The sequence below is a fragment of the Trichosurus vulpecula genome, chromosome 5, assembly GCF_011100635.1.
Source record: "Trichosurus vulpecula isolate mTriVul1 chromosome 5, mTriVul1.pri, whole genome shotgun sequence".
NCBI lineage: Eukaryota > Metazoa > Chordata > Mammalia > Diprotodontia > Phalangeridae > Trichosurus > Trichosurus vulpecula.
In genome coordinates this window covers 271555811-271582159 of record NC_050577.1, presented here as the reverse complement: position 1 = coordinate 271582159, position 26349 = coordinate 271555811, and the positions used below count along the sequence as shown (strand labels likewise).

At 44.6% G+C, this 26349-nt stretch overlaps 3 protein-coding genes across 5 annotated transcripts in view; 1 reads left to right on the top strand and 2 right to left on the bottom strand.

Annotated features, from left to right (window-relative positions):
* Window positions 1-4863, bottom strand: part of CSAD (cysteine sulfinic acid decarboxylase) — a 35641-nt gene extending 30778 nt beyond the window's left edge. Inside the window, exon 1 of the mRNA XM_036761623.1 lies at window positions 4623-4863. The gene's annotated coding sequence lies outside the window, so the exon portion shown is untranslated. The remainder of the gene's footprint in view (window positions 1-4622) is intronic.
* On the top strand, window positions 4365-25662 carry ZNF740 (zinc finger protein 740). The gene is made up of 7 exons (XM_036761629.1): window positions 4365-4729; window positions 7585-7927; window positions 19332-19481; window positions 19896-19982; window positions 21025-21148; window positions 21613-21731; window positions 22442-25662. The coding sequence occupies exons 2-7, from the start codon at window positions 7919-7921 to the stop codon at window positions 22529-22531; spliced, it is 579 nt and encodes a 192-aa protein (XP_036617524.1). The 5' UTR covers window positions 4365-4729; window positions 7585-7918; the 3' UTR covers window positions 22532-25662.
* Window positions 25643-26349, bottom strand: part of ITGB7 (integrin subunit beta 7) — a 20597-nt gene continuing 19890 nt past the window's right edge. For all 3 annotated transcript variants that reach the window (XM_036761621.1, XM_036761622.1, XM_036761620.1), the window contains one exon: window positions 25643-26330. In XM_036761621.1, coding sequence (XP_036617516.1) covers window positions 26250-26330 — 81 coding nt within the window. In that variant the 3' untranslated portion in view covers window positions 25643-26249. The remainder of the gene's footprint in view (window positions 26331-26349) is intronic.

Genomic DNA, 26349 nt, shown 5'->3' with positions numbered 1-26349 from the left:
AATGAAAGCTCCTTGAGGGTAGATTATTTCATTCTTTCTATCTGTGCCCACAGGACCTAGCACAGTGCCTGGCACAACAGTAGGTACCCAATAAATGTTTGCTAATTGACTGATAGGAGAACAAGGAAGGCCCTTAGAGCCAGACAACATATGACCTCAAATGCCTTGTTAGAAAACGGTGAGTATAAGAGTTGATTGCTTTCTTTGAGAGTGAATAAATTCCCCTAAAGGGATTTTGAGCAAAGAAGTGCTGTGACCAGACCATGGCCTAATTTACCTGGTTTACCTTGAATCAACACAGAAGATGGAGGAAGGAACAGAGAAGGAAACTGGAACACTGGTTAGGAAGGTATAGCTATAATCCTGATGTGCTGTAATGAGGACATGGAGTAGAACAGTTGAGAAAAAAAAAAGGGGTACAGCTGAACTGGAGAGATATTGTTGAAACATTCTCTTTCTGAGTCTTCTCCATTTTTGTTTCCACTCTCAGAGCACAGGAGGCATTTGGTTTTCTATGACAGAAAAGCTGAGCAAGCCGTTAAGCAGGAGGAAGCCCAAGGAATTTTATATATAGGGATAGTGTTTTTTAGCATTTGACAAATATTTGATTTGACTTATAACACCACCAAACGAGACAGAGCTTAAAATTCCTAAGCTACTTGCATTAGTACCCAATTTATTCCCTTAAATTAGACTTCCAACTTGTCTTCTTCTTTTGGTCCGCACCAACACCAGACAAAGAATCGATAAAGGGGATGAGCTTCCACCTATCTGTTTTGCAGTCTTACTGCACTGGGGACAGGGGGATTGGAGAAGAACACCAAGTAGCTTTGGGAGACATATCTATGAATTTCCTTCTCATCCCCATGAAGGAGCCCAAGGAGTTATGAATACCCATCCTCTACTCTTCCCCTGCTAGTGATCTCAAGTGTTAAGAAAAGAGTTCCAAGGCAAAGAGCAGAGCAAGAAGTATTGGTTACCTTTCTGCGTGAGGTTCCCAAAATTCTAGTTAGCCACACTATAGGTGTGTGTCTCTGACCAAAGGGTGTTCCACAACTAGTACTATTAAGTGGTCAAAGGATTTGAACAAATGGTTCTTAAAAGAACTGCAAACTATTACCAAATGAAAGACTATTCCAAATCACTAAGAGAAAGGAAATCAAAACAGCTCTAAGGTTCACCTCACAATTGACAAAAGATTTCAAAAGATGGGAAAAGTCAATGTTTAAGGGATTGTGAGAAAACAGACATATTCATGAGAGCCACGTGGTAGGAGGTAGACACTCTCCTGGGAAGCGATTTGGAATCCTGACTAAAAGGCACTGCTAGGCCTGTAACTCAAGGAGATAAAGGCCCCATATTAGGAGCAAAGAACTGAAAACAAAGTAGATGCTCAAACAGCTAAATAAGTGGCTACATGAATGTACTGGAATATCGGTGTCCTGTAAGAAATTATGAATATGATGAATACATAGAAGCATGGACATACATAAACTGATGCAGAGTAAAGGAAGCAGAGGCAAGAAAATACACAAAATAACTACAAAACAAGATAAACAGAAAGCACCACCACAAAATAATCAAAAGCAAATGTTTCAAAATTGCAAAGAAAAAGCATGGCCCCTGATATGGAACATTACATATATTTCAGCCTTTTTTCATGTATAGATTGGTTTTGCTAAATTTTTTCTCTCCTTTTTTTTTATTCTTTGTTATAGGAGTTGGCTATTTGGGAGAGGGAAAGACTGCACTGGGAAATGTAGCTGATGTAAAAAAAAGTTATATTAATACAAAATGCTAGGTGGTACAGTGTTAGAGTGTTAGACTTAAGAGATAAGAAGGCCAGCAATCTAATCCAGTCTTGGACTCTCAGTGACCCAAGGGCAAGGCATTTAACCCCTCTTGACCCATTTCCTCACCAGTAAAATGTAGATAATAATACCTACCTTACCATGTTATGGTTAAGGATCAAATAAGATAACATATGTAAAGTACTTTGTAAACCTCCAAGAGCTCTATTTTTAAAAGGAGCTCTCCAGAGAGGAGAACAACAGTAGACTATGAGCCACACCCCCCGCAAAGATTTGTAAGAGAGAAGTTTAGATTTATTTTTCTACCAACAAGCATATAAGGACCTACTACCTATCAGGCACTGAGGTGGACACAAAGACAAAAACCAAATGTCCCTGCCCTCAAAGAGCTTATATTTCAACGGTAAGATAACAAGCACACATACAGGTATAAGACACATGCAAAGCAGAAGCAAAGTAAGCTTTTGGGAGAATCATAATGCACCTACTGGCCCCATGAAGGGAGTCTGGGCATTGACTCTTAGACACTGGGAAGGCTGTATTAGGGAGGGGAAGGGCTCAACCTCCCCTCCCTCCCACCCACCCAGGAGCAGAAGTGAGTGCTCCTGGAATAACTCATGGAATAGGGAATTAGTGGACTTTCTGATCTTTAAAACCAGCCAGTTGCATCGTGCACAAAATTCTGAGCTGAGGATGTAGTTGTAGTACTTGATGAGACAATAGCAAGTACTTCTCATGATGAGAATGATAGCTATGTAGGGAGAATACAATTATGGATTCGAAATCTCCAAAAGGTAACAGCACTGGATAAAATGTTTTCTGTATCCAATTCACAGTAGTGTCCCAACCCCAATAGACCACTTGGTATATAGTCACAGAATTGAGAATGGCCCTTGTCGTCCTACTGCCTTGCTGCCGTTTGAAAAGGAAAAACAGAGGGATACTGGTCCATATTTTGGACCAACTAGAGCAATGTATCTTGCTACTGGTGAGCAAGTACAAAATTAAAATTAATAAGTATAGACTATGTTTCAAATGGTGCCAAAGCAAAAAAGGGAGAATTTGTAAAAGCATATTAAAAACCTTATTTTTTAGTTTCTCTAGAAATAGAAATTTCTCCAGATGAAAACTCTTTCCAGACTCTTAGTTTTAGGAAAGTTGAAAGCACAAAGGCTAGGGCTTTCCTGTGAAATGGAGTAAGCGTCATAACCAAACTTAACTCTTGTCTAGATGGTATCACTGCCTTCCCTCCCACAGTGGGTGCCTAGTGACCCAAGTAAGGACACTGTCTTCTTTTTTGAACTTTGAAGTACTTAAAGGGAGTGGTGCAGGAAGGGATTGAGTCGTTCCAGAATGTTAACCCAAAGCTACATTTTAACATATTATGATCTTTTCTTTTTTTCTAGAGTCCTATAAATGTTACGTCAAATCATCTTAGGGCAGAGAGTTATATCGGAGGACGCGGAAGACTGCCATTTTTGGACATCTTTCTCTCGGAGCTAGAAAAACTTGGACACGTTGTAGTCGTTCAGTTATTTCAGTTGTGTCTGACTCTTCGGGACCCCGTTTTGAGTGTTCTTGACAAAGATACCGGAGTGGTGTGCCATTTCCTTTTCTAGCTCATTTTTTACAAATGAGGAAACTGAGGCAAACAGGGTTAAGTGACTTACCCAGGGTCAAACTGCTAATAAGAGTCTGAGGCCAGATTTGAACTCACAAAGATGAGTCTTCCTGACTTTAGGACAAGCACTCTGTACACTGTTAAATTCAATAAAATTATTTCTGGCAGATTTAAAGAAAAAAGAGAGAGAAATGCACTCTCAGCTTGCGGGTAGGGGAGGATGGGGAAAGATGGTCAAAGAAAACTCATGCTGATGTCAGACAATGCTTGAGCTAAAGCTCGAAAGAAACCAGGGGTTCAAAGAGGAGGGAGGGCAGTCCAGGCACAGAGGATAACGGGTGGGAAAATAGAATGCAACACGTACAAGTAGTAACTTAGTATAAATACTCCTGCCCCTTTGGTAGTCTGGCGGCAAAGCCTACCAACGCCTTCTCAGAAAAACGTTTTCAAAGTCACAAAATAAAATGTTACAAAGGAAAACAATTACATTGAAACAGTTATGGAAATACTCATAAAACAAGTTCACAGACCCCAGGTTGAGCGACCCTAGGTCGGGGGTTCCAAGAGAAGCGGGAAACAAGCACTAGCCGCAGGATCTTAGGTTATCCAGCCTAATCACGGCATGACCACAAACTCCTTCTACACACAACATTTCTGACAAGGGGTCATCCAGCCTCAACTTTGAGAGGTTGGGGGGAGAGGGAGAAGGAAAGCTAGCTCTTTAGTTTCCCCTTCTATGTTTAAATGCTAAATGCTAGCTATCATATTGAACAATGAAGGATTCTGGGAGAGCGATTATCAGGACGAAGTGGCAGAATAGAACCTTGGATGCATTCTAGAATTGTTTCCCAACAACTTTTACAGCCCTTCACTGTTAGTCACTTTTGTTGCCAATTACCCTGGCCCCGCCCCCTCTGTTGTCCACGTGACCCACTCAGATGCCCTCTACCAAGATGGCTGCCGGGATAGACCCTTTCTTCCTTTGCGCATGTGCGCTCCCGCCCTGAATCCATTAATCCCGCCTCCCAGGCTGCACCTCCGGCCCTACAGCTTTCTTTCCTCCCGCTTTCTCTCTCCTACCCGAGTCGGCTGGGCCCGGAAGTGGATGCCGCCGCTCGGCGGAGAGGACGAGGGGGAGGGGGAAAGTGCTTCCGGGGAAACGGGCCCCGGGCTGGTGTTTGTAAACTTGCCTCGGTCCCTGCGGGGGCAACGGCAGCGGCGGGGCTGGCACCGGAGAGTGAGCACTGGGGGAGGGGTTCTCCCGTACGGGAACACTGCTGGAGGCTGCGCCCGGCAGGTAAGAGCTCGTCCCGGGGAGCAAAGCGCGGCTCAGGCAGACGACTGCGCCTCAGGCCCCTTCGCAGGCCGCGGGGGAGAAGCGCGGGCGCGTGCGGAGCAGGCGGGGGAGGAGGAGGAGGAGGAGCAGTAGGAGCCGCGGAGGATGGCAGCGCGCGCGCACTCCTCTCTCTCTCCCCACCCCCCTCCCGACACCCTACACCCCCGGCCCGGGGCCTGGCCAATCCTGCCGGAGCGCGCGCGTGCTCGGCCTCGTCGCTGGGCCGAGGGGGCGGGAGGGTAGGGGGAGCCTCGGGCGCGAGCACGCAGCCCGGCCGCTCGCCTCCCTCTGCACTCTCGCGGACCCGCGCCCATCCTCTGCGCGCCGGCCGCCTGCCCCGGGGAGCTCGGGCAGCCAGCTGCGTCTCCGCACCCCCTGCGGCCCGGCTGGGGGAGCCTGCACCCACGTGCGGCCCAGCCTGCGGGCCGTGTCCCACTTCCGCCTGACCGCTTGACCGGCCGCCTACCGACTCTTCCCAGAAACTTTTCTCGGCAGCAGCCGCCGCTGCCGGGGATCCTTCCAAAGCTCCCTGGGTCTGTTCGCTCCCCCTCCCCCCACCTCTCCCCGCTGCTTTGTGTGCGAGACGCCGGACCAGAGCACCTCCCCGGGGGACCTGCCTCTCCAGCCTCGAGGGCATTGGTCGTCCCAGGAGGAAGGGGTTAATTTCATTCCTGCTGCCCATCTCCCTCCTGACCCGGGGAGAAGGCTAGGGGGATGAACCCCTGCAGCCTTGCACGTCCTTAACTAGCCGGCAGACCGCCTGTCAAGCCCCTCACCCCCGGCATCTGTCACATGGAAAGGATAGAATTAATTGTATCCCGGGCCAACCACAAGTCATTTTCAAACTAAAGGATGGGGTGATAGATAACAGTGTGGAGTAGAGGAAGGAGCACGAGTGACCCCCTCCCCTTTAAAAAAAATCTGTAGACCCTACAGTCCCGTAAAGCGATGTCCTATTTCTTCCTTTTCACCACCAAACTTGTAGGGAAAAACAAGAACGGTACTTCTATCTCTACTTCCTTCCCTGTCTCAACTCCTTGCAATATGGCCTCATCCTTCAACTGAAGTTCTTCCCTCCAAAGGCACCTGTGGCTACCAAATTGCCAAATCCTTTGACCTTTTTCGGCCCTCTTCCTTCTGGTGCTGTGTAGCATTTACTGCTTTCTTCCTGGACGCTCTAGGTTTGGGGGGGGGTGGTATTTCTCGGCCTGTCTGATCATCCCTTTGCTCTTTTCTCTATAGTCTTAACTGACCTCAGAAGCTCCCTTGAGCTCATTTATCTCTCTGCCGATGACTCCCAAACTTACACATCCATCCTCTTCCTCCTTTCATCTTGAGTACCATCTGCCTTTTGGACATTTCTAATTGTATAGCCTGTAGATTTCTCAAACTCATATGAAATTGGGAAAATCACTTAATCTTCCTACACGTGTTTTTTTGTTGTTTTTTTTTTTCATTTGTAAAGTGAAGAGCTGGGCAAGATGGCCTTTGAGGTCCTTTTCATCTATGTCCAAAATAGATTTCATTTATTGTCCCCTCTCCTTGACAGTCACACCCTCTTCTTAACTGCCCATTTCAGTCACCCAGGTTAAATGACTTAAGAGTCATTTTTGCCAAGTCTTGTGAATTCTGCCTTCCCTGCATTTCTCACATCTGACCCTGTCTCTCCACTGATATGGTCACCACCCTAGTTCGAACCCATATCCCCTTGAACTACTGCAGTAACCTCCTCCTGACTGGGCTCTGGTCCCTCCCATCTCCAAACCATCCTTCAGTTTGCTGTCAAAGTAAGGCCCTAAGCATGGGTCTGACCCTAACACATCCTTGCTCAAAAAGCTCCAGTATGGGAGTTCCTAATCTTTTTTTTGTGTTATGGACCCCCTTTGGTGAAGCCCACTGACTCCTCAGAATAATGTTGAATGCATAAAATAAAATGCAGTATTATTACAAAGGAAACTAACTGTATTGAAATAAAGAAGTAATTCTTTTTTTATGTAAGTTCACAGACCCCCCACACACACACACCTCTTTACATGCATCACAGGTCAAGAAATCCTACTGCACTGTGGCTCCCTGTTGCTTCTAGGATAAAGTGCAGACTGTTCTGTCTGGCCATTAAAGCCCTTCCCAGTCTGGCTCCAGACTACCTCTTCAGACTCATCTATCCCTTGGCTCCCCTCTGCACTCTCCAGGCAGGCCAGACTGGCCTATTTGCTGTTCCTCACACATAACATCCTTCACCTATCTTTATCTCTGCATGGACCATCCCTCAGGCCTGGAATTTTCTCCCTCTTCATCTCCACTTCTTTGTAAAACTTCTTAGCATCCTTCAGAACTCTGCTCACATGCCTCCTACAGGAAGCCTTTCCTAAATACCTCTGTCAGTTGTGTGTTACTCCCTCCCCCTAAAAATTACTTTCTACTTACTTTCTATTTATTTGTTATTTCTTATGATTGTCACTGTTCCTTGAGGGCAGAATCTTCATCTTTCTAGCACCCAGAGCAATACCTGACACATTAGGGGCTTTAGTAAACGTTTGTTAGCTGATTTGCTGGGAGTTAAATTTTGATTCCTGGTTATAACATTGTTTCTTGGACAGGTAACCTCTCTGGGCCTTAGTTTCCTATCTATAAAATGAGGAAGTTGGATTAGGTGATTTTTAACATCCTCTGCAGCTCTAATGATCTATGTATGCCCAGCTTAACATGACTCGTCTGTGTGAGCTTTCGTAGAACTCATAAAATAATTCCACCCTGTGATACTATTGTCCGTTTCTCAGCAGCTAGATCTCAGTAACCCTCGTCTCACTTTCTAGTTTCAGGTTTCTGATACAGATTCAAAGCTACCTCCAGAGACTTGAGCTGAACACTGAAGACTGCAGGTTTTCATTCTATTCTGAGAACGGGCAGGAGCCCCTTAGAAAACGGCAACTGAGGTTAGAGAGACCAATTGTTGGGACGTCATCTTCCCTTTGGAGGGCGCTGAGTTCCAGCGGCAGCCCAAGGCCTCTCAGTATGGCAACAAGGGCATGCAGAGAACATGAAATGATGAGACCACAGTGAAATGTCGATAGTTCCCTCTGAATACCCACTAACCAAAGGAGTAAGAAGCTCTTGAACTGTTGGATCAAGTTAAGTGAAGTGGGCGACATGGCTCAGGTAAGGCAGTCTAGAGTGCTCTTAAATCTATGCCACACCAGACTGTGGGCTCTGTGCTGTGTTCGATGTCATCCTACATGGGTGAGCCAAGTGCTGTGCTGGGCCCAAGGGGAGAGCTAGAGAAATACTTCCCTATCAGAACTATACTTTGGACTGGTAAAATATGTAAATTTTCTCCTGAAGATGGTCCAGCTCCCTGCAGCCTCAACAGTGAGGTTGTAGGTACCTTAGAGGATGGGGATGGGAAGGGTGATGAAGGGGTCCATTTTTAAAGTTAAAAAATTTTCTAAACAGAGGACTTTGCAAAGATTTTTCTGCCATACAAGCAAAAATTTGCCATGGACTTGTGGCTAGAAGTTGGGAAATGCTGGCCTAGAGAAAGGAAGAGAGGCAATCTAAAGTCTTTACCTTCACTGAGCTCCTAGTCAAACAAAGCAAATAAGGCATATGCCCAGGCACAGATGTAATGCTTAGAAAGCAACACATAGGTAAGTGCAGATAAGGTGTAAATTGAGTCCTCACCTGCTAAGGAGAGTAGAAGTATGATCAGGGAATTATGGTGGGTGAGTGGAAAAAACACCAGAGTTGGATGTAAGAGAATTTTATATACTTCCTCAGATACTGACTTGTCATGTGACCTTTGGTAAGCTCTTTACGCCCCAGTTTCTTCATCTGTAAAATGGGAATAACGGTAACTAATAATTGTAGCGTATCTCATGGGATTGTTGTGAAGGTGGAGTGAGATGAAGACGTAAAAGACTTATATAATTGTAAACCATCATTATTATTGGTTATAGTCTAATAACATTAATAAGGGGGTAATTCCAGAAAGGGAGACTAGTTTTAAACAGGGTTTTGAAGGTGAAGACGACCTTAGGAAAGGATGCATTTTCAACTAACTCTGACTTTTCCGTACAATCTGTTTTACTGGCCAGACTGTGTTCAGCAGGTACAGGGAGATGTGTACTTCAGCCCCCAAAGAACAGCCTGCTTAAGCCACCTGTCTCTGCCTGTACTACAGTTTTGTCTTTAAAATTGTCTTTACTTTCAAGCAATATGGATTTCTACTTACTACAAGAAGAAAGACTTGGCAATTTTAGTATCTCTTTAATCCATCCCCTTTGATGGAGTAGAAGAACCCTTAAGATTGTCCAGACAGCTATAATTTCTTGTGTGCCTTCTTTCTTAGGCCTTTACTAATCATGTACCTTACTTAGTCACTAATAAGTACCTCTGCTACCCTCTAAGAGTATTTCTGATTAATCATTTAGCCACTGACCACCAGGGTCTCTTCTGTCTCTAAATCTCTCTTAGGTGTTCAAATCTTTGCAGCCACAGTTTGCCCTGAAAGGCATATGATCTATGGGATATGATAATTTGCTGATGAAGTTGCTAAAAGCATACATTCAGAGAGAAGAAAATTGTTTACAATGCTGAATCTTTCTAGCATTTGCTTCACTACTATTATTGCTTAGGTACTTTATAGGAAAATAGCAACTTAATTCTCAGCTGGCCTCAATCCTCTACCTTGGACTCAGGTCCTTAGTATGACCACTGGCATGTAGAAGCCACAGTTGAATTTAGTGTTTCCTTTCCTTCTTGGAGTTGGTATTTTCAAGGCCACTCTCTCTCCTTTTCTTTGGGGGGAGGGGAGGAGGAAAGAATCGGGGTTAAGTGACTTGCCCAGGGTCACACAGCCCAATTTGAATTCAGGTACTCCTGATTCCAGGGCTGGTACTCTGTCTACTGTGACACCTAACTGCCCTACAAGGTCACTCTCATAATCCCCCAGCTCCCAACTTTATTGTGACTATCGTTGGTTATTAGGGGCAAGTCTCAAAGCAGTCTTGTCTTTGCTTCCAGCAACCTAATTATCCCTTGCTCCTAAACTAATTTGGGCAGCTAGCTGGTGCAGTGGATAGAGCACTGAGCTTGGAATCAGGGAGACTCATTTTCATGAGTTCAAATCCAGCCTCAGACTCTTACTAACAGTTTGACCCTGGGTAAGTCACTTAACCGTTTGCCTCAGTTTCCTCATTTGTAAAAAATGAGCTAGAAAAGGAAATGGGAAACCACTCCAGTATATTTGCCAAGAATACCCTAGATGGGATCAGGAACAGTCAGATATGGCTGAAATGACTGAGCAACAACAAAAACCAATTACCACATCCACGTAAGGGCCCAACATATAATTCATTATCCTTTTATGGCTTCTCTGTCCCCTAAAATTCAGTGTGTTCTCTGTGAAGATTTGTGTTCGTGTATTGTCCACTTTGAGTGAAACTATTCTTAGACCGTAAGTTTCTCTCTACAAATTTTGGTCAGAGCTGGCTTGATCTGGAGCTGAACCTGGAGTCAGAACCTAGGTTCAAAGCATACCTCTGACACAAACAGGGTGGTCACACGTAGGTCATGACCCCTTTCTAAACCGTAGTGTGCTCAGCTGTAAAAGGGGCCATAATGATACCACCTCGGGTTATTGTGAGGATCTAGTGAGTTACTCTGGACCAAACTCTAAAATGCTATCTGAAAATGTCTATTTTTTTTTTGTCATTAACAAATGAAAAACAATGGAACGAGAGAATCTTAGTCATGTTAGCAGTATTATTTCAGTCATCTCATAGTAATAACCGTAACAGTGTCAAAATGGCATAAAAATAAAAACCCAGTAGTAATCCGGACAAGGTAACATGTAGGCGCAAATGGAGATATTATCATTCATTTTCTTATCCTGTTCACCCACTCCTGCCTTTCATGCATATCACCTATCAGATACCTCTTATTTATGTGCCATGGCAAACCAAGTCTCACATCAAACTGGACATTGGGCCTAAACAGCTTCAACAGTCACAAACACCAAGTACAGAAATCAAAATCACAACCAAGCAGCATAAGAGGGGAGAATGAAAAAGACAATAGAATGGTACCGAGTACTTCCTTACTGTTATTCAGAAGTTGATGTGTGCTTCATAATGATTCCTGAATCTCTGAGAAACAGCTTGCAAAGTCTTTCCCAACCTACAGAAAATTCTCTAGATCAGGGGTTCTTAACTTGGGATCTGAGAACTCACGTGTGTGGTTTTTTTAATATTTAGATAACTACATTTTAATATCATTGTTTTCTTTGTAATCCTATGTATTTTATTGTATGCATTTAAAAATATTATTCTGAGAAGGGGTCTGTAGATTTCACCAGACTACCAGAGGGGTTCATGCCACAAGAAAAGTGAAGGATCCTAGATAAACCCATCATGGGCACTCTAAGCGCTGTCAGACTTTGTGCCCGTCCACTGTAGCCACAGCCCAATAATTTTCAGCCCTAATGATATAATTAAACTTACAGTAGGTGCTTAATAAATACTTGGTGATCAGTTGGTTGTTCTGAAGCATAATTGCATTCTGTGTGTGTCTACATTATTCACGCAGATGAAATACAGCATACTTATTCTCATAATGGAGCCACATCATGGCTTCCTTAAACCTACCAGTGAGCATAGCGTTAGATGCCTTTTTCAGCACCTGCATGAATTAGGTCCCATTTCCTACCAAATACCTTCCATGGTAACTACGATCTTATATGCCACTGATGTGAGAATAAAAACTCACATTTATGTGGCACTTTAGGATTTATGAAGCACTTCCTAATAATACTTGGTTAGCTAGGCAGTATAGGAAATCCTAGCCTCCTTTTATAAATGAGGTTACAATTAATCCATGTCAGCAGGACTTGAGTTCAGGTCTCACCTGACTGTCCAGCACTCTTTCTGCTTCAGTCTAGATATTTTCATTCTAATACAGGAAAATCAAATATAGTCCTAAATAATGAAATAGTTGAATTAAAATCTTCTAAGTACACAATTTTATCTCCATTTATGCTTGGGGTTGTCCAAGTTCATATATCACAGAATTGAATCTGTATAGAATTCCAGTTAAACTAAAACATAAAATATAATTAAAGTTGGAATACATAATGGCATTTGCCAAACCATATTCTGATAATTCAGATGCCCTAGGGTCTCCTGTAAAGAGAAACCCTTCATACAAACACTTGCCATCATTGCAAAAACAGGTCATATCATTTAGCTTTCACCACATTGGGCAGTGAAACATTATTTCTCTCTGTCCATAAATTATTAGTTCAAATTTTATAATCCAAAGATAAATTCACTACTAGCCAAAACCAGAAAAGCCATTCCTAATTCCAAGATATAGTCAGTCTCCTTTTTCGTTCTAACTCTAGAGTGCTAGAATTCCTTGCAGAGCCCCTTCCTCCTCCCTCCTCCCCCACCCCCATTTTTTCATCCTATAAAGAGTTAGAAGAGTCTGAAACAATTTCTAACTCCTTAAATTCGCTCCCTCCCCTGTTTTTTCTTTAAAGGATAATACTCTGGCAGAACAAATTAATACCTGATATACCAGCATACACAAGTTTAAACGGTGGACTCATACACACATACGCTTGTACACATAGACACAAGCAGATTTAACATTGAACAATAAAAGCTTGCAAAATAAATGAGTCAGTGCACCTCCTTCCCATCTTTGCAGATATGGGGAACTGCAGGGCTGGGCAACACTGTGTACTGTCAGATTAAATCTGCATTGGTTAGTTATGATGAATTACATTTTCTTCCCCCAACAACCCCCCCTTTTTTTTTAAACAAGGGATAGCATTCTGGCTATGGAAGGGGGAGGGATAGTTTTGGTAATAAAAGCAATACAAAAACAAAAGATAGCAGCAATAATTTTTAAAATTATGTGATTGAAATAAGATAGGGTTAGGGAATGGATACCTGTGATTTCATTGGTATAAGGAGCTCCCTGATGAGGAAACTCCATCTCCAATACAGGCTAGCACCTTCCCTGCAACTTGCCATCTTAGAGAGTTACCTGGGGTGTTGAGAAGGGTTAATCTGCTTGGCTGGGGTCACAGAAGCAGGGCTTGAACCCCAGTTGTCCTGGTTTTAAGTCCAACTCTCCATTGTACCATGTTGTCTCTTAATAAAATACCAAAAAAGTCATGTTTTTAATGGTGGGAGGAAGGTAGTAAATGAGTAAAAAGGGGAATGGGGCGGGGGAGAATTTGCTTGAGGGGGGTATTAAGTTCATTAGAAAAATGTATTGATGCTCGGACATGATGAATTTAGTCAGCTTTTCCAAATCCTCTTAAGTTTCCCAATACATGTGAAATAGAAGTCATATCATTAGGAAAGCCCTTTTAAGGGACTCATATATAAAGTTCCAATTTCCATTTTAACTTCCAGGTAGTTTACAGGGGAACCACAGTTTTCATAATCCTCCCCCCACCGACTAATCATTATTCTGATTATGTCTCCCTTCTAATCAAGGAACAAGCTTTTGTTCATATCTTTCGCTAAGCATTGGGAAAACACAAAGGAAGGTTAAAACAGTCTTTCGCCTCAAGGAGTGTACAGCTATATACTGTATACTATGAAGACAACAAGTCTGTGGCCCTCTTTCCTCCTGACCACCCTGCACCTAGCTAGCTCACTCTGGCCTCTGAACCCACAAAGTGGACATTTAGTCCCATACCATCCTTGCTGACAAGGCATGACGACTGCTGCAGCTTTACACAGATCAGAACTGAATTGGGACTTGTGTACAGCTACAAAGAAGGCTGCCATTTTTCAGCCTCTTAGGGACAAGACTGTGTGACTACATTGACAACGTGTCTTCCAAGGTGCCCTATGGCACTAAGAATTTTCCGTGTTACTGTAAAATCTTTTCATCTCTCCTCAAACCTCTCATGGCATCCCCTTTCACCAGTTGCTCAACGGAGGACCCTGCTTCATTCTTCACAGGAGAAACTGAGGCCATTCAGAAGAGTCTTCTCTCACATCACTCACATGTCTTCCCCCACTTCTTTACCATATCTCACATGAAGAAATGGCCCTTCTCCTTGCCAGGACAAATACCTTTGCATGCAAGAGGGCTCTCATTCCATCCCATCCTCTCCAGCAGACTGACCACCTCTATCATCCCCACTCTCTCACTATTCTTCAGTCTTTCCCTATCTAACTGCATCTGTCACCTACAAACATTCTCTTGACTCTCCCATTCTTTAAAAACAAAACAAAAAAACCGAAAACCTTCACTTGAATCCATCCCAGCTAGCTATCATCTTATATGTGTCCTCCTTTTCTTGGCTAAACACCTTAAAAAAGCTATCTACAATCAGTGCTTTTACTGCCTGTCCTCTCACTTTCTTGTAAACCTCTAAACCCTCTGCAGTCTGGCTTTTGACCTCATCATTCAACTGAACCTGCTCTCCAAAGGCACCCGCAATCTCTTAATTGCCAAGGGTAATGGCGTCTTCTAGATCCTCATCCTTTTTGACCTTCTCTGAAACTTTTGACATTGTCAGTCCCTCTTGTTGATTCTTCACCTGCCTATCTGATATCTGCTTCTTAATTTCTTTTGCAGCATCTTCTTCCAAGTCACACTCACTAACAATGAATGTTTTCCAAGGTTCTTTCCTGAGCCCCTTTCTCTTTTTCTTGTATATGTGATTCTCAGACTTTTTCACAGTGGTAAAAAACAACTTGGCAGAACCCCTGTAGTAAAATCCTCTAAAATTATCATTTCAATGCCTATTAACAAACCACATGTTTCATTTTTTAAAATTTGGAATACTTCAGGGTTCTTTGCTGCATAGTTAGAGAAATATTGCTCTATTTTAACTCACTTGTTGATCTCATTAGCTCTCACATACTCAGCTGTCATCTCCATGTAGATGATTCGAGATCTGTTTATCCAGCTCTAACCTCTCTCCTCAGGAGGACTTCCAGGCTCACATCAATGACAGCTGTGTTTTGTGCATCTTGAATTAGATATCCCGTAGCCATCTCAAACGTAACAATCCAGAATGGAACTCGTTATCTTTCCTCCCAAGCCCTCTTCCCATCCTCCTTGTTACTATTACTTCTGTATTACAGTAATAAATTTTATTGATGACGGTTGCATGCACCACCATCCTGTCAGTCACCCAGCCTTACAACCTTGGTGTCATCATCCACACCTAACTTGTACTTATGCCCCCTTCCCAACTGCTGTCTCACTCCAGTCCTTCTCCACCGAGCAGCCAAAGTAGTCTTCCCAAAGGTCAGGTCTTGACTCATGTCTCCAGACTTCATCAACTCCAGTGACTCCCTCTTCCCTCTGTTTGCTTTTTAAAGCCCTTAATCTTCTGTTCCCTTCTACCTTTCCCTCCGTTAAGGGAGGGGTTGTTTTTTGTCTTTTTGGGGGATTGGGATCCCCAGCACAATTCTGTGCTTCACATACTTTGTGCTTATTAAAAGTTTGTTAACTGGCTGTTGATTGACTTTGCTTCCCTTCAGTCTAGCTACACTGGCCCGCTCGATGTTCTTTGAACACAACACTCCGTGTCCTGCATGCATGCCTTTTCACTGGCTCTCTTCCATGCCTGGAATGCTCCTCCTCCTTAACTCTGCCTCCTGGTTTCCTTCAAGACTCCGCTCACATCTCACCTGCAGGAGCCATTTCCAGGCCTTTTCTAACTCCACCACCTCTCTCTCATCCATCTCTGTCTCTATTCACACAGCCTCTGACTTAGTTCGAGTGCTCAGTACCTCTCACCTGGACCATAGCAGTGGCCTTCTGGTTGATCACGCTGCCTCAAGAATCTCTCCGCTACATTTCTTCCTCCATGCAGCTGCCAAATTGTTTTCCTTAAGCAGTGGTCTGACTGTGACACTCCATTGGTCAATAAACTCCAGTGTCTCTATTACCTCTAGGATAAAATGTTAACTTCTCTGTCGGCCTTTGGAAACTTCACAACTTGATCCTAGCTGACCTTTTGCATCGTCATTGTACATTGCTCCCTTTCATGTATTCAGTGTTCCAGCCAAACTGACCTTGCTGTCCTTCACACGTTGTACACCATTTCTCATCTCTGTCCCTTCAAAATGACCATCCTCCCATATCTGGAATGCACTTCCTTATCTCTTTGAATCCCTAGTTACCTGCTTACCCCATTCTACACGAAGCTTCTCTTGGTTCCTCATCTTCTTAAACTATCTTGTATTTATTGTCGATGCACAATTTGTAGTGTACACATATAACACATGTCACATATACGTACAGTCTGTATATTACCTCCCTGTATACTGACTGTGTATTTACACACACATACATATGATGTGTTGTTCCAGTAGAAGACAAACTCCTTGGAGCTGTTTTATTCCTATTATACCCTGTGCCCACAGAGTAGGCACCTGATAAACATTTAGTAATTTGTTGATGGAAAGTGGAAGAAGACCCACTTTGTCATTGTACTCAGGTAGGCTCTTTAGCTAACCCTCTGATGGAACTTCAAAAGCTTTAGAATCACAGGGTGCTTGTAATTTCTCTACAGTATTGTTGGTCCCAGATTAGTTCTTGTTGCTACCTTTCTGTTATGCCTTTGGTCTCTTTACAAGAAGAAAATGGTATGTGCATAGATACCCAGAAGTAGGAAAGCTTTCAACACCCTTTTCTTCCCTCTTTTTGAGGAAAACTCCTTGCCCCAGGCTTAACGAGTATAACTACAACGTGTCTGAGTTATTTTCCTTAACTACTTCTACCCCGGTGCCTTCCTCTTTCCACGCTGCCTCAGAACACCCTTAGATCCACTTCAGTTTCTTACGCTACATATCCCATTTGTTAAGTTTCACCTACTAGGATGACTTTGAGGGCTCACATGGCTTTCAGTCCTCAAAATAGGGATACTTACAGTGTCCCAATGAGCCATTTATTTTAGCTAGGTGGCACAGTGGGTAGTGTACTGAACTTAGGTGGAGTCAAGACCTGAGTTCGTATCTAGTCACAGAAACTAGCTGTGTGATCCTGGGCAGATCACTTGATCTCTGCCTGATTTGATTTCTTTTTCCGTAAAATTGGGGTGCTGATAATAGCATCTACCTCTCAGGGTGGTTATGAGGATAAAATGAGATATTTATAAAGCACTTTGCCAACCTTAAAATGATGTGTGAATACTAGCTGTTATTATTGGCTAGGTGGACTTAACCAATCCATTTTGGAGGTCAGAGTAGAAGACAAGGGCTAGGAACTTACTTCACCACTTTATGCCTGAGAGACCATATGACTTTTAGTCCCCTTATTTGGGTAGTGATAAAGGTAATATGTTGTGAAAAAATATATCTGGATAGAAATGATATTTGGTCAAGTACAATTATATAGCCAGCCTTCAAATCCCTACTTTGTAATTATCCTTGCCTCGGGGAGCTCTCAGTTTAAAGGGAAAAATGAGATGGTTGTCCAGAAAAAGCACATGTGCACGAACACACGCACAGATATAGATACATACATACGGACTCTTAGCTCCAATAAAGTCCCCTCCAGAATCTCCTTTTGGTCCAGATATAATGTCGCCCTCCATTCTTGAAGGCTGAGCTAGGTACCAGCTCTGGTGGGTTTTACTGAATGGAAAAGGCTTCAAGTGCAGGTCTGGTGATGAATCATAGATTACTTGTCTCATATCTCGGTCCAGAGGAGCTCAGCACCAGGCTGCACGGTCTTGAATGTTTCTGGCCATAGCAACTCTGAAAAATCATCTAAAGTTAGGAATTGAGACGCGTCAGAAAGAGCATTCATCCCACTGAGATTACCTAGGTCCTGGATGTGTACAGAACCTGAAGAAAGGGGAAGAAGAGAAGTTGGAGTCAGTCACTGCTCAGCAAAAAGAAGTTTCTTCTAGTAAAGAAATGAGTGATATAGACTGGGCAGAGCAGGGAAGTGCCCTGGGTGCTGGGAGAGGATATTAAAATAGCAAAAGATGGTGGAAGTTCAATATTAGAGATAGGACAAACCTATCAGCGGGGTGGCACAGTAGATAGGATGCTGGGCTTGGAGTCAGGAAGACCTGAGTTCAAATCTAGACTCATACACTTATTAGCTATGTGACCCCTGGCAAGTTACTTCACCTCTGTTTGCCTCAGTTTCCTCAACTGCAAAATGAGGGTGAACAGCCCCTCCTTCCCAGGATTGTAGTGGGGCTCTTAGCACAGTTCCTGGCATATAAACGGCACCATAGAAATGCTGTCTCCCGTACTTGCTGATAATCTCATAGTCAATAATAAATACTTGTTGATGAGTTCAGACTGAGTATAGTCATAAATCATTCAAAGAGACCTTTGGAGATCATCTGTTCTAACCCCATCATTGAACAAACAGGCTTAGATACATATAAGCAGCTTACTCAAGGTCTGTCCTCTTCCTCGGGTTAGAGTAAAAGCATAGGAACAAGAGCCTCACTGCCTCCATCTGTTGGGGGGTGAGGGGAACAGTATGTGTGCCACAGTGTAGTGAGGAAAGTTATTGCTGATCTGAGGGTTCTTGAGATGAGGTCTCTTCTCAGGGTAATAGGAAGACTTCCCTGGGGCAGAATTTTCATCCCCTATTTTCTCTTCCCCCATAATCCTTTCCCCTTCCATATCAGCTGAAATCTGAATGTTGGCTTTACTTACCGCATCTTTGAGACTGGAGATGACCCAAGGGCTGAGCAAGATCTCTCCAGACTGCTCTGAGTGGGGTTAAACTGTGGTTCAGGGCAAGCCCATGACTCAATTAAACCAAAACAACCTCTAGAATACAGTTTATTGGCAAAGAGCAAGTCACTGCTCAGGGTTCTGCGTGTTCAATCTCCATTGTTCTCCTTAGTTTCTTCTTATATGATAATAATAGCTACCATTTATATAGCTCTTGCTAGTACCAGGCACTATGCTAAGCACTTTACAATTATTTCATTTGAACCTCACAACAACCCTGGGAGCTGGGTCATATGCCCATTTTGCAGATGAGCAAACTGAGGCAAACAGGTTCAGTGACTTGCCTAGAGTCAGCGTAGCTAGTAAGTGTCTGAGATCAGAATTTGGGTCCTTTCTGACTGTAGGTCCAGAGCTCTATCCATTTTTCTACCTAGCTGTCCCTTTTAAGTAAAAGAAAAAACCAATTTTCAAAGCAAATAACATGAAACAAGCATATCAGAGTAAAAGAATGACTGATTCCTGGTAGGATCAGTCAGGATCAATTAATAAGCAAGTTAATAAGAGCTCCTTATGTGCCAGGATAGTCAAAAAGGACTTCCTGGAGAAGGGGAATGGGGAATATCAAGTGAGGATTAGAAGAAGCTGAGGAGTTATGTCTTGAAGAAAAACAGAAGCCATCTCAGGCAGGAAGAATGGTAAGCTTTGTAGCTGTGTTTCAAGGGAAGCAAAGATAGTATTTGGTGATGTTGGGAAAGAGGAAGGCCCTTCTGGAATAGAGGTTGGCTTATGCAGAGCAGGGTACCAGTGTGTGGGTGAGGGAGCATCACCAAGATTAGTTGAACCTGTCAAGTCATCTGACCTCTCTTCTCCCAATCTAGGCGAGTCTCCTAGCCTGTGAGGGCCTTGCAGGTGTGAGTTTGGTCCCCACGGCAGCCAGCAAGAAGATGATGCTGAGCCAGATTGCCAGCAAACAGGCAGAGAACGGGGAGCGAACGGGCAACCCAGAGGTGCTGAGGTGCTCAGGCCAGGTACAGCACTGCGAGTTGAGCAACCTGGTTTTCCATAGAAAACTCTGGGCTTTTGTTCAGCCAGATAGGGAGAGGTCCCTTCCTTTTCTCGGCGCCACCAGTTCCCATTGATCATGTTGGGGTGGGGTAAATGGGCATTTTTTTTACATCTGAGGGAGGGTCTTTTCCCTGCCTCTAACCTTTGGATGCCACAGCCTGAGGAGCTGTGAGAAGATAAGAACAGAGGTTCCCACTGAGGCCCCACTCTCTGATCATTGGGATAGGGAAGAGGGAGGAGTCCATCGCCTATGACTCATTTGGGGGCTAATCATGTGTCTGAAAACAGTGAGAACCTCTTTTCTTATCCTGTCTCTTTGCCCATTTTTATCTCTTTGGAGCAGACCAAAGCTTTAAATATGATATTGTGTTTAAAAGGGTCACCGCAAAGATGGAGAAAAGTCGCGAAACCGAAAAGATGACAGCGCCACAGTTGAAGCACCTCCACCAAAAAAAGTTAAAAAGGCAGGTAATGGGGCAGGCACACTTGGGGTTGAGGGATCCCTTTCACCCCTCTGCTTTGCTAGGATCATTGCCCTGAAGTCTAGATCACCTCCAAATCAGTGGGCAAGCGAGACCTGATCTCAAGTCCCCGCACTGCTATGTGTTGCTGGGCTTCTTGGACCAAGGCACTTCACCCCTCTGAGCCCTGATTTCCTCTTACGTAAAATGGGAGTCATTGGATATAGGAGCATAACAGGCTGGAAAGAACATTGGACTTGTAGTCAGAAAACTTGAGTTCGAGGCGCGACTCCTTCAGCATCACGAAGGGGCAAGTTATGTAAGCTCTCCGGGCTTGTTTCCTTATCAGTAAAATGGAGACAGTGATGCTCGCACTCTTAATCACAGAAGAGCTGCCAGTCTGCATAGGAAGAACGTGATTGTACCCCAAAGAGTTCCCTTTACCAAGGTCCCCTCAATGGGGGGCAGCTAGGTGGCACAGTGAGTAGAGCACTGGCCCTGGAGTCAAGAGGACCTGAGTTCAAATCCAGCCTCAGACACTTGCCACATTTACTAGCTGTGTGACCTTGGGCAAGTCACTTAACCCCAACTGTCCTGCCTTCCCCCCCAAGACAAAAAAAAAACCAAAGTCCCCTCAAAAAAATACTTAACATACTTCCCGGGTTGCTGTGAGGTTAAGTGTTTTGTGAGCCTTAAACTATATGGATTGCTGTTCTCATCACTATTGTTTGCTTTCTGACCTGGGTTATAAGACACAGAGGAGGAGGAGGAGGTAGTATGTGGGATTCTTTAGGAAAGGCATAGACTTGACTCCTCAGATCATCTCTCATGTTGCAGATTTGCCAAGATAAACCGTTTTACCTTCATCTCCAAACTCGGATTGACCTGACCCCAGTAATGGAGAAAAAAGACTATCTTTAGTATAAGCAGAAAGAAATTAAAGCCAAGCAACTACTGGAGATGCTACAGTACAATAGGGTTTTCTAGGAATAGGCCAACACTGGGGGCTCCCCCTAAGGTAACATGCCTGATTGTCATCCCCCAGATGGTGGTTGTGGAGCAGAATGGCTCTTTTCAAGTGAAGAGCCAAAAAAACTTTATTTGTGAGCAGTGTTTTGGAGCCTTTAGAAGTAGTTATCACCTCAAGAGGCACATCCTCATTCACACAGGTAAGCCTTCTGCCTGTATTCAGGAGAGAAAATAATCACTAACGCACGAGGAGGGTGGGTGAGAGAGAGAGTGAGAGAGAGAGAGTGAGTGTGTGTGTGTGTGTGTGTGTGTGTGTGTGTGTGTGTGTGTGTGTGAAGTAAAGGTCCCCTGTAATAGTTAAGTGAAAACAAGGCCACAGGACCTCTCCTCTCCTCCCAACCCCCAGAGACCTTACTTTATAAAAGAAAGGTTAGAAATGGGAGGAAGAACACCTAAAGACATGAGGATGTGATGTAGTTCACACCTGAGCCCCTTTGTGGGGAGTGTCTTCCACCTTTCCACCCCACTCAGAACACTGACTAGGGCCAGAGTGAAGCAGTCAGTACAAAGTTAAAGGGGGATGTAGTTCTCAGGAATATGTACCTGGGATAAGGTCCCTATCATGTTGACTTTTCCTTGTTCGTCTTTTCTCTGCCATGTCCAGGGGAGAAACCATTTGAATGTGATGTATGTGATATGCGATTCATTCAGAAGTACCATCTGGAACGTCACAAACGTGTGCACAGTGGGGAGAAACCCTACCAGTGTGAACGATGTCAGCAGGTACCACCCCAGTCTCTCGACGTTCACCGTGAACACATACTCCTCTTTACCATTGATATACACCAGGGTTTCTTAAACTTTTTCCACTTGAGATCCCTTCAGGGCTTCTTAAACTGCGGGTCCCAACCCCATATAGGTTACACTACCCTTCCTCAGGTTGCGGTCAACACAGAGTTCCCTGCTTGCTATAAGAAGCTAGGCTCCTCAACCCTGACATCCCCCTATCTCCCTCAACTATGATGGGATTAGCATCACAGGGTGACCTAATTTAGGTCTTCTTACAATGTCTTCTTACAAAAGAGGACATTAGCACTGTCCATTCATACCTGACCAGTGTCAGCACTGAAACAGTGTTTATTGTAGTGATACCCATTGTCCTTTTTCTTAGTCTTCCATGAGACGTTTCTGAGCAAAAGTCAGTTTAACTGCTGTGTCCCCTATGTGCAGAGCCTTGAAGTGGTATTAGAAGAAAATACAGAGGGAGTAGGAACACGTGCTATCAAACATTTCCCAGTGTGATAAGAGATTTAGTACCCCAGACTTAGATAACATATAAACAAGTGCAATGTCATCAAAGCACAGATATTAGGCTACAGGTCAGGGCAGGGTGGAATAACGAAAGGTGGCTGGGGCTGGAAAAGATCGGGCCCAGCTAACTGGTTCTTCAGTTTTCTTCTTATGAGTTTACTGTCTCCTTTTTCTCTTCTCAGAGCTTTTCCCGGACAGATCGTTTGCTCAGACACAAACGGATGTGCCAAGGGTGTCACTCCAAAACCCTTGATGGGCAATTTTCCCTCTAGGCATGGGGCCCAGGGTGGTGGGAAGGATCAGAAGAGCTTGCTGAAGATGCTGCCCCCTCTGGTTCTGATGGTGCCACCACCTCCCACTCTTCCACATGCCTCTTCTTTCTTCTCTTCATGGAGGAGGGGACCAGGAGAGTCAGAGACCTAACCTACATCAGGGGACAGGGCACCAGAGCCACAGCCCTGTAAATAATGAGATTTTGGCAGCTGGAGGGGTTTTTCCAGCAATTCCTGGGAGGGTTGACCAATCTCTGAACCCTTGATTAAGCCATGGAAAGGGACTCAAGATACAGGACCAAGACAGAACAGCGGATCACACAGCCATGAACTCTACATGGGAGTGGAAATTGGGAAGGGGTGTGTGTGAATGCGTGTATATGTATACATATGCGTATATGTGTACATATACGTGTGTGTGTTTGTGTGTATACATATATATGCATATGTGTGTGTATATATGCATATATATTTAATCCAAAAGTGATTTCACCAGATGAACTGTGGATATAGATAACATGAAGGCATGGTACCCTAGGGCAAAACAGGGACTATGATTGTCCTGATCATCCCCCACAGGTGGCATTCTGGTTGCATTTTGCCTTCAGCGTTTACATGCCCTGTACCTCACCACTTTCTCTGAGGCAGGTGGGAAGCAGAGATGGCTGGCAGCTGAGCTTACTATGGGCTATAGAAAGCGGTCCCTGGGAGGCAGGGGCAGTTGGACACAAGCAAGAGTGGACAGGTACCTCCTTTCCCTCAGTGGAGTAGCAAGAGTTGTGCCCATGTCTGTTAAAGCAGTGTGTGTGACACAAATACTTGATAGGGCTGGCTCAAGTGCCTTTTGGAGGAAGCTATGGAAGGAGGCTTGGGGATCACGTGCACACACACACCGCCCCTTCTTAGGGATCCTAAATCTTGAGGGTGGTCTCCATGAAGCCTAATTTTCTGATTGCCTTCCCCCAATGCCACTGGAGTTCAAATCAAAGTGGATAGGTTGGAAGTTCTGGGTGCCAAAAAGTGGATCAGTGCTGTGTCCCCACTTAGGAGTTCAGCTAGCTACTCTGTGTCAAGATTAGACTTGAGTTGGATCACAACCTGCTGAAGAAGTAAATGAAACTGGAGTCTGCCTTTTATCTCATTCCTGAAGTGGGGAGGGGAGTATCTTTCCCCTGTACCTACCCACCAAGTCCTATCACTGTATTGAGATGACAATAGTTGCTTCCTCGTAATGAAAGAGAGAGAGGGTCCTGTTTCCTCCTCATGGTCCTCCACAACCCTAAATGGGGGAGGGGGGGGTGCTGCTTGTAATGACTAATGGAGCTAATGTGGACTCTATTTAAATCAATACTCTAATCCCCATGTCCACTTGTTCCATGCCCCTAAGTTTGATCGATTACAGATGTTTATGTGTGTGTAACACCAGTGTGGATGTTTCAGAATTAGATCGTGATGGCAGATTGAGCCAAGCACCTCCTCTCTCCCAAACTGAAAGGGTTCTTGGGAAACTGAGCAGCATCTCAGTGATTTCAGGGGATTTGTATATTGAGGATGTTGTTATTTAACAAACTGAGGCTCTGGTGTTTCTGGACTAAGCTGAGAGCTAGGGATTCTTGAACGATGGCCATTTGGACTCTTAAGGGCTCTCTTTGGGAAGTGTGGCAGTCTCTCTATCCCTATCTCCCATCTTAGTCTGGGAAAGTTGAGTCAGTTACCTGTGTCTTGTGAATAGGGTAGGATAGTAGGAGGTGGGACTAGATGAGAGCAGGGCTGGAAGAGTTTGTGTTCCCTGTAGTCCTGAAACTTGGTGAGCAGGGGGTATGGCGGCAAATTTGTGGTTACGCCCTATAGATGGACATTGGGGGCCAGAGAAAGAAGGAATCCTGCTTGTCCAAAGGGGAAGGACTCAATGAAGTCAGGGATCCTTGGCGCTCAGATTCTGCGCTGGCAGCATCTAAGACTTTGCTCAGTCATCCCAATTTTAATTTCACGCCCATTTCCCCTGGCCTGAATTCTATGCATTCCCCCTCCCCTGTGCAGTGAATGATCCCTGGGAGGGGGTGTCTTACTGAATGTCAGCCAGCTTCCTGGGTGTCAGGGAGGTGAGCCGGGGTTGCCAGTGGTCTAGGATTTCCTTATACATCAACAATGAGGAGTCTTGTGAGAAGCAAGGATGGATTTAGAAAGGTGAACCACAAACAGCTCTTAAAAACTGGGAAGGCTTCTTCCCACCCCACCCCCTTGCCTTGCAAGGCCAATTTTTGGGGGGCCAGAGGTTTTTTACAGGGGTAGGGAAAAGAGTGGGAAATCATGTGAATGGGTTATATGCTGATGTGTTGTAAGTCAGACTGCTTCTTCAGCTTTTGCCAGAGCAGCCGAAGGAATGGGAGGGAGCTAATGAGTGTATGATAAGGGACCAGGCCAGGACAGCTCACAGCCATCACTGGCATGTAGGGGGAAGCCTGTGGCTAATTCTGTTGCAATGGGTGCTAAGACTTTAGAGGAAGGGGTGGGTGGATAGAAGGAGGGGTGCTGCACACCTACCCACCCAGGCCTAGGAGCCTCACCTAATGGAAGAAACCACAGAAGACTGCAAGGACTCCTGGATTGAATCCTCACCACCCTCCTCTGTGCTGCAGATAACGCAGCTGGGAGGAAGGGGAGATGAGCCAGTTTATAGGGGAGTTGCTACATCAATGTAGCATTTACCCAAATTCCTATATCTCCTTCAGCCCCTATCCTTCCTTTTTTGTCCACCCCAGCGTCTGAGGGTCGTAAAGACCCCTTCACTAGCCCACAGCGGCTGTTTAGCTACTGATAATGCCCCTTGGCCTGGTGGCTAGAGGGAAAGTAGTCTCCCTGGCCCCCTGTTCCCAACTCCCTCTTCCCACCATCCTACACAGGCCTTGGAGCTTTTATTTTCATCATCCCCTTCACTCTCACCCTCCCCCCTTTTTTTTAATACACTTATTTTGCTATTGGGGGGCGGGAAGGGAGTAACAGATGGACAAGAAATTTTAAATGGTAGTTTTTATAAGATGTTATAAACTTGTATCTTTTTACCATTCAAAGTGCAGTGTATGTTCCTTTGTGACATATTTAGAATATTTAAATAAAATGGGGGTTTTCTACAGTGTCTGCCTTTCCTGGGGAGGGGTCCATTTCAGGTTGCCTTTATCACAAGTTGGAGAAGGAAAATTTGGCATCCCCACTTGTGCCCCCTCCCTTCTTTTATCCCACATCATACCTCCTCCACCTATGGATTTAAAGGCAATATCAGTGGGTCATGTGATAGAGGAACAAGGGGGAAAAGCAGGGGATAACAATAGGGTGCAGATGGACCTGAGTAGGGGTAGAAAATTGCTAAGGAAGTTCTTTCCAAAGGCTCTCAATATAAACAACTAGGCGAACTCTACCAAACCAGGCAAAAAGAAAATGCCTGCTGTCCAGTTGGGCTATTGACCGTCTGGGGGCACAACACAATAGCTTTAGCCTTGGGTACAGCTCCCTTAGGGGTTAGGAAGAACTCTGGGCCATGTGAGGTGAGGGAGGGTTTCTATCCTGCACATTTAAGCAAAAATTTGTTGGGTAGGGAGCACTTTAACAAGGGTGCCCCTCTCAGCTTTGCCACTGTCGGGGACAAGAGTGAGAAGCAAGCCCTGAAGACTGCCGAGTCAGGTTTAAGGAGAAGGGCCAAATCCAGCCTGAGAGCAGTTGCTTATTGTGGGCTCTCGTCATTCTCCTGGAATCGAGGATTGATGGTGGTGGTGATGGCACTCCTATAGAGGGGGTTGTCATCCTGGGGAAAATGGGAGGAG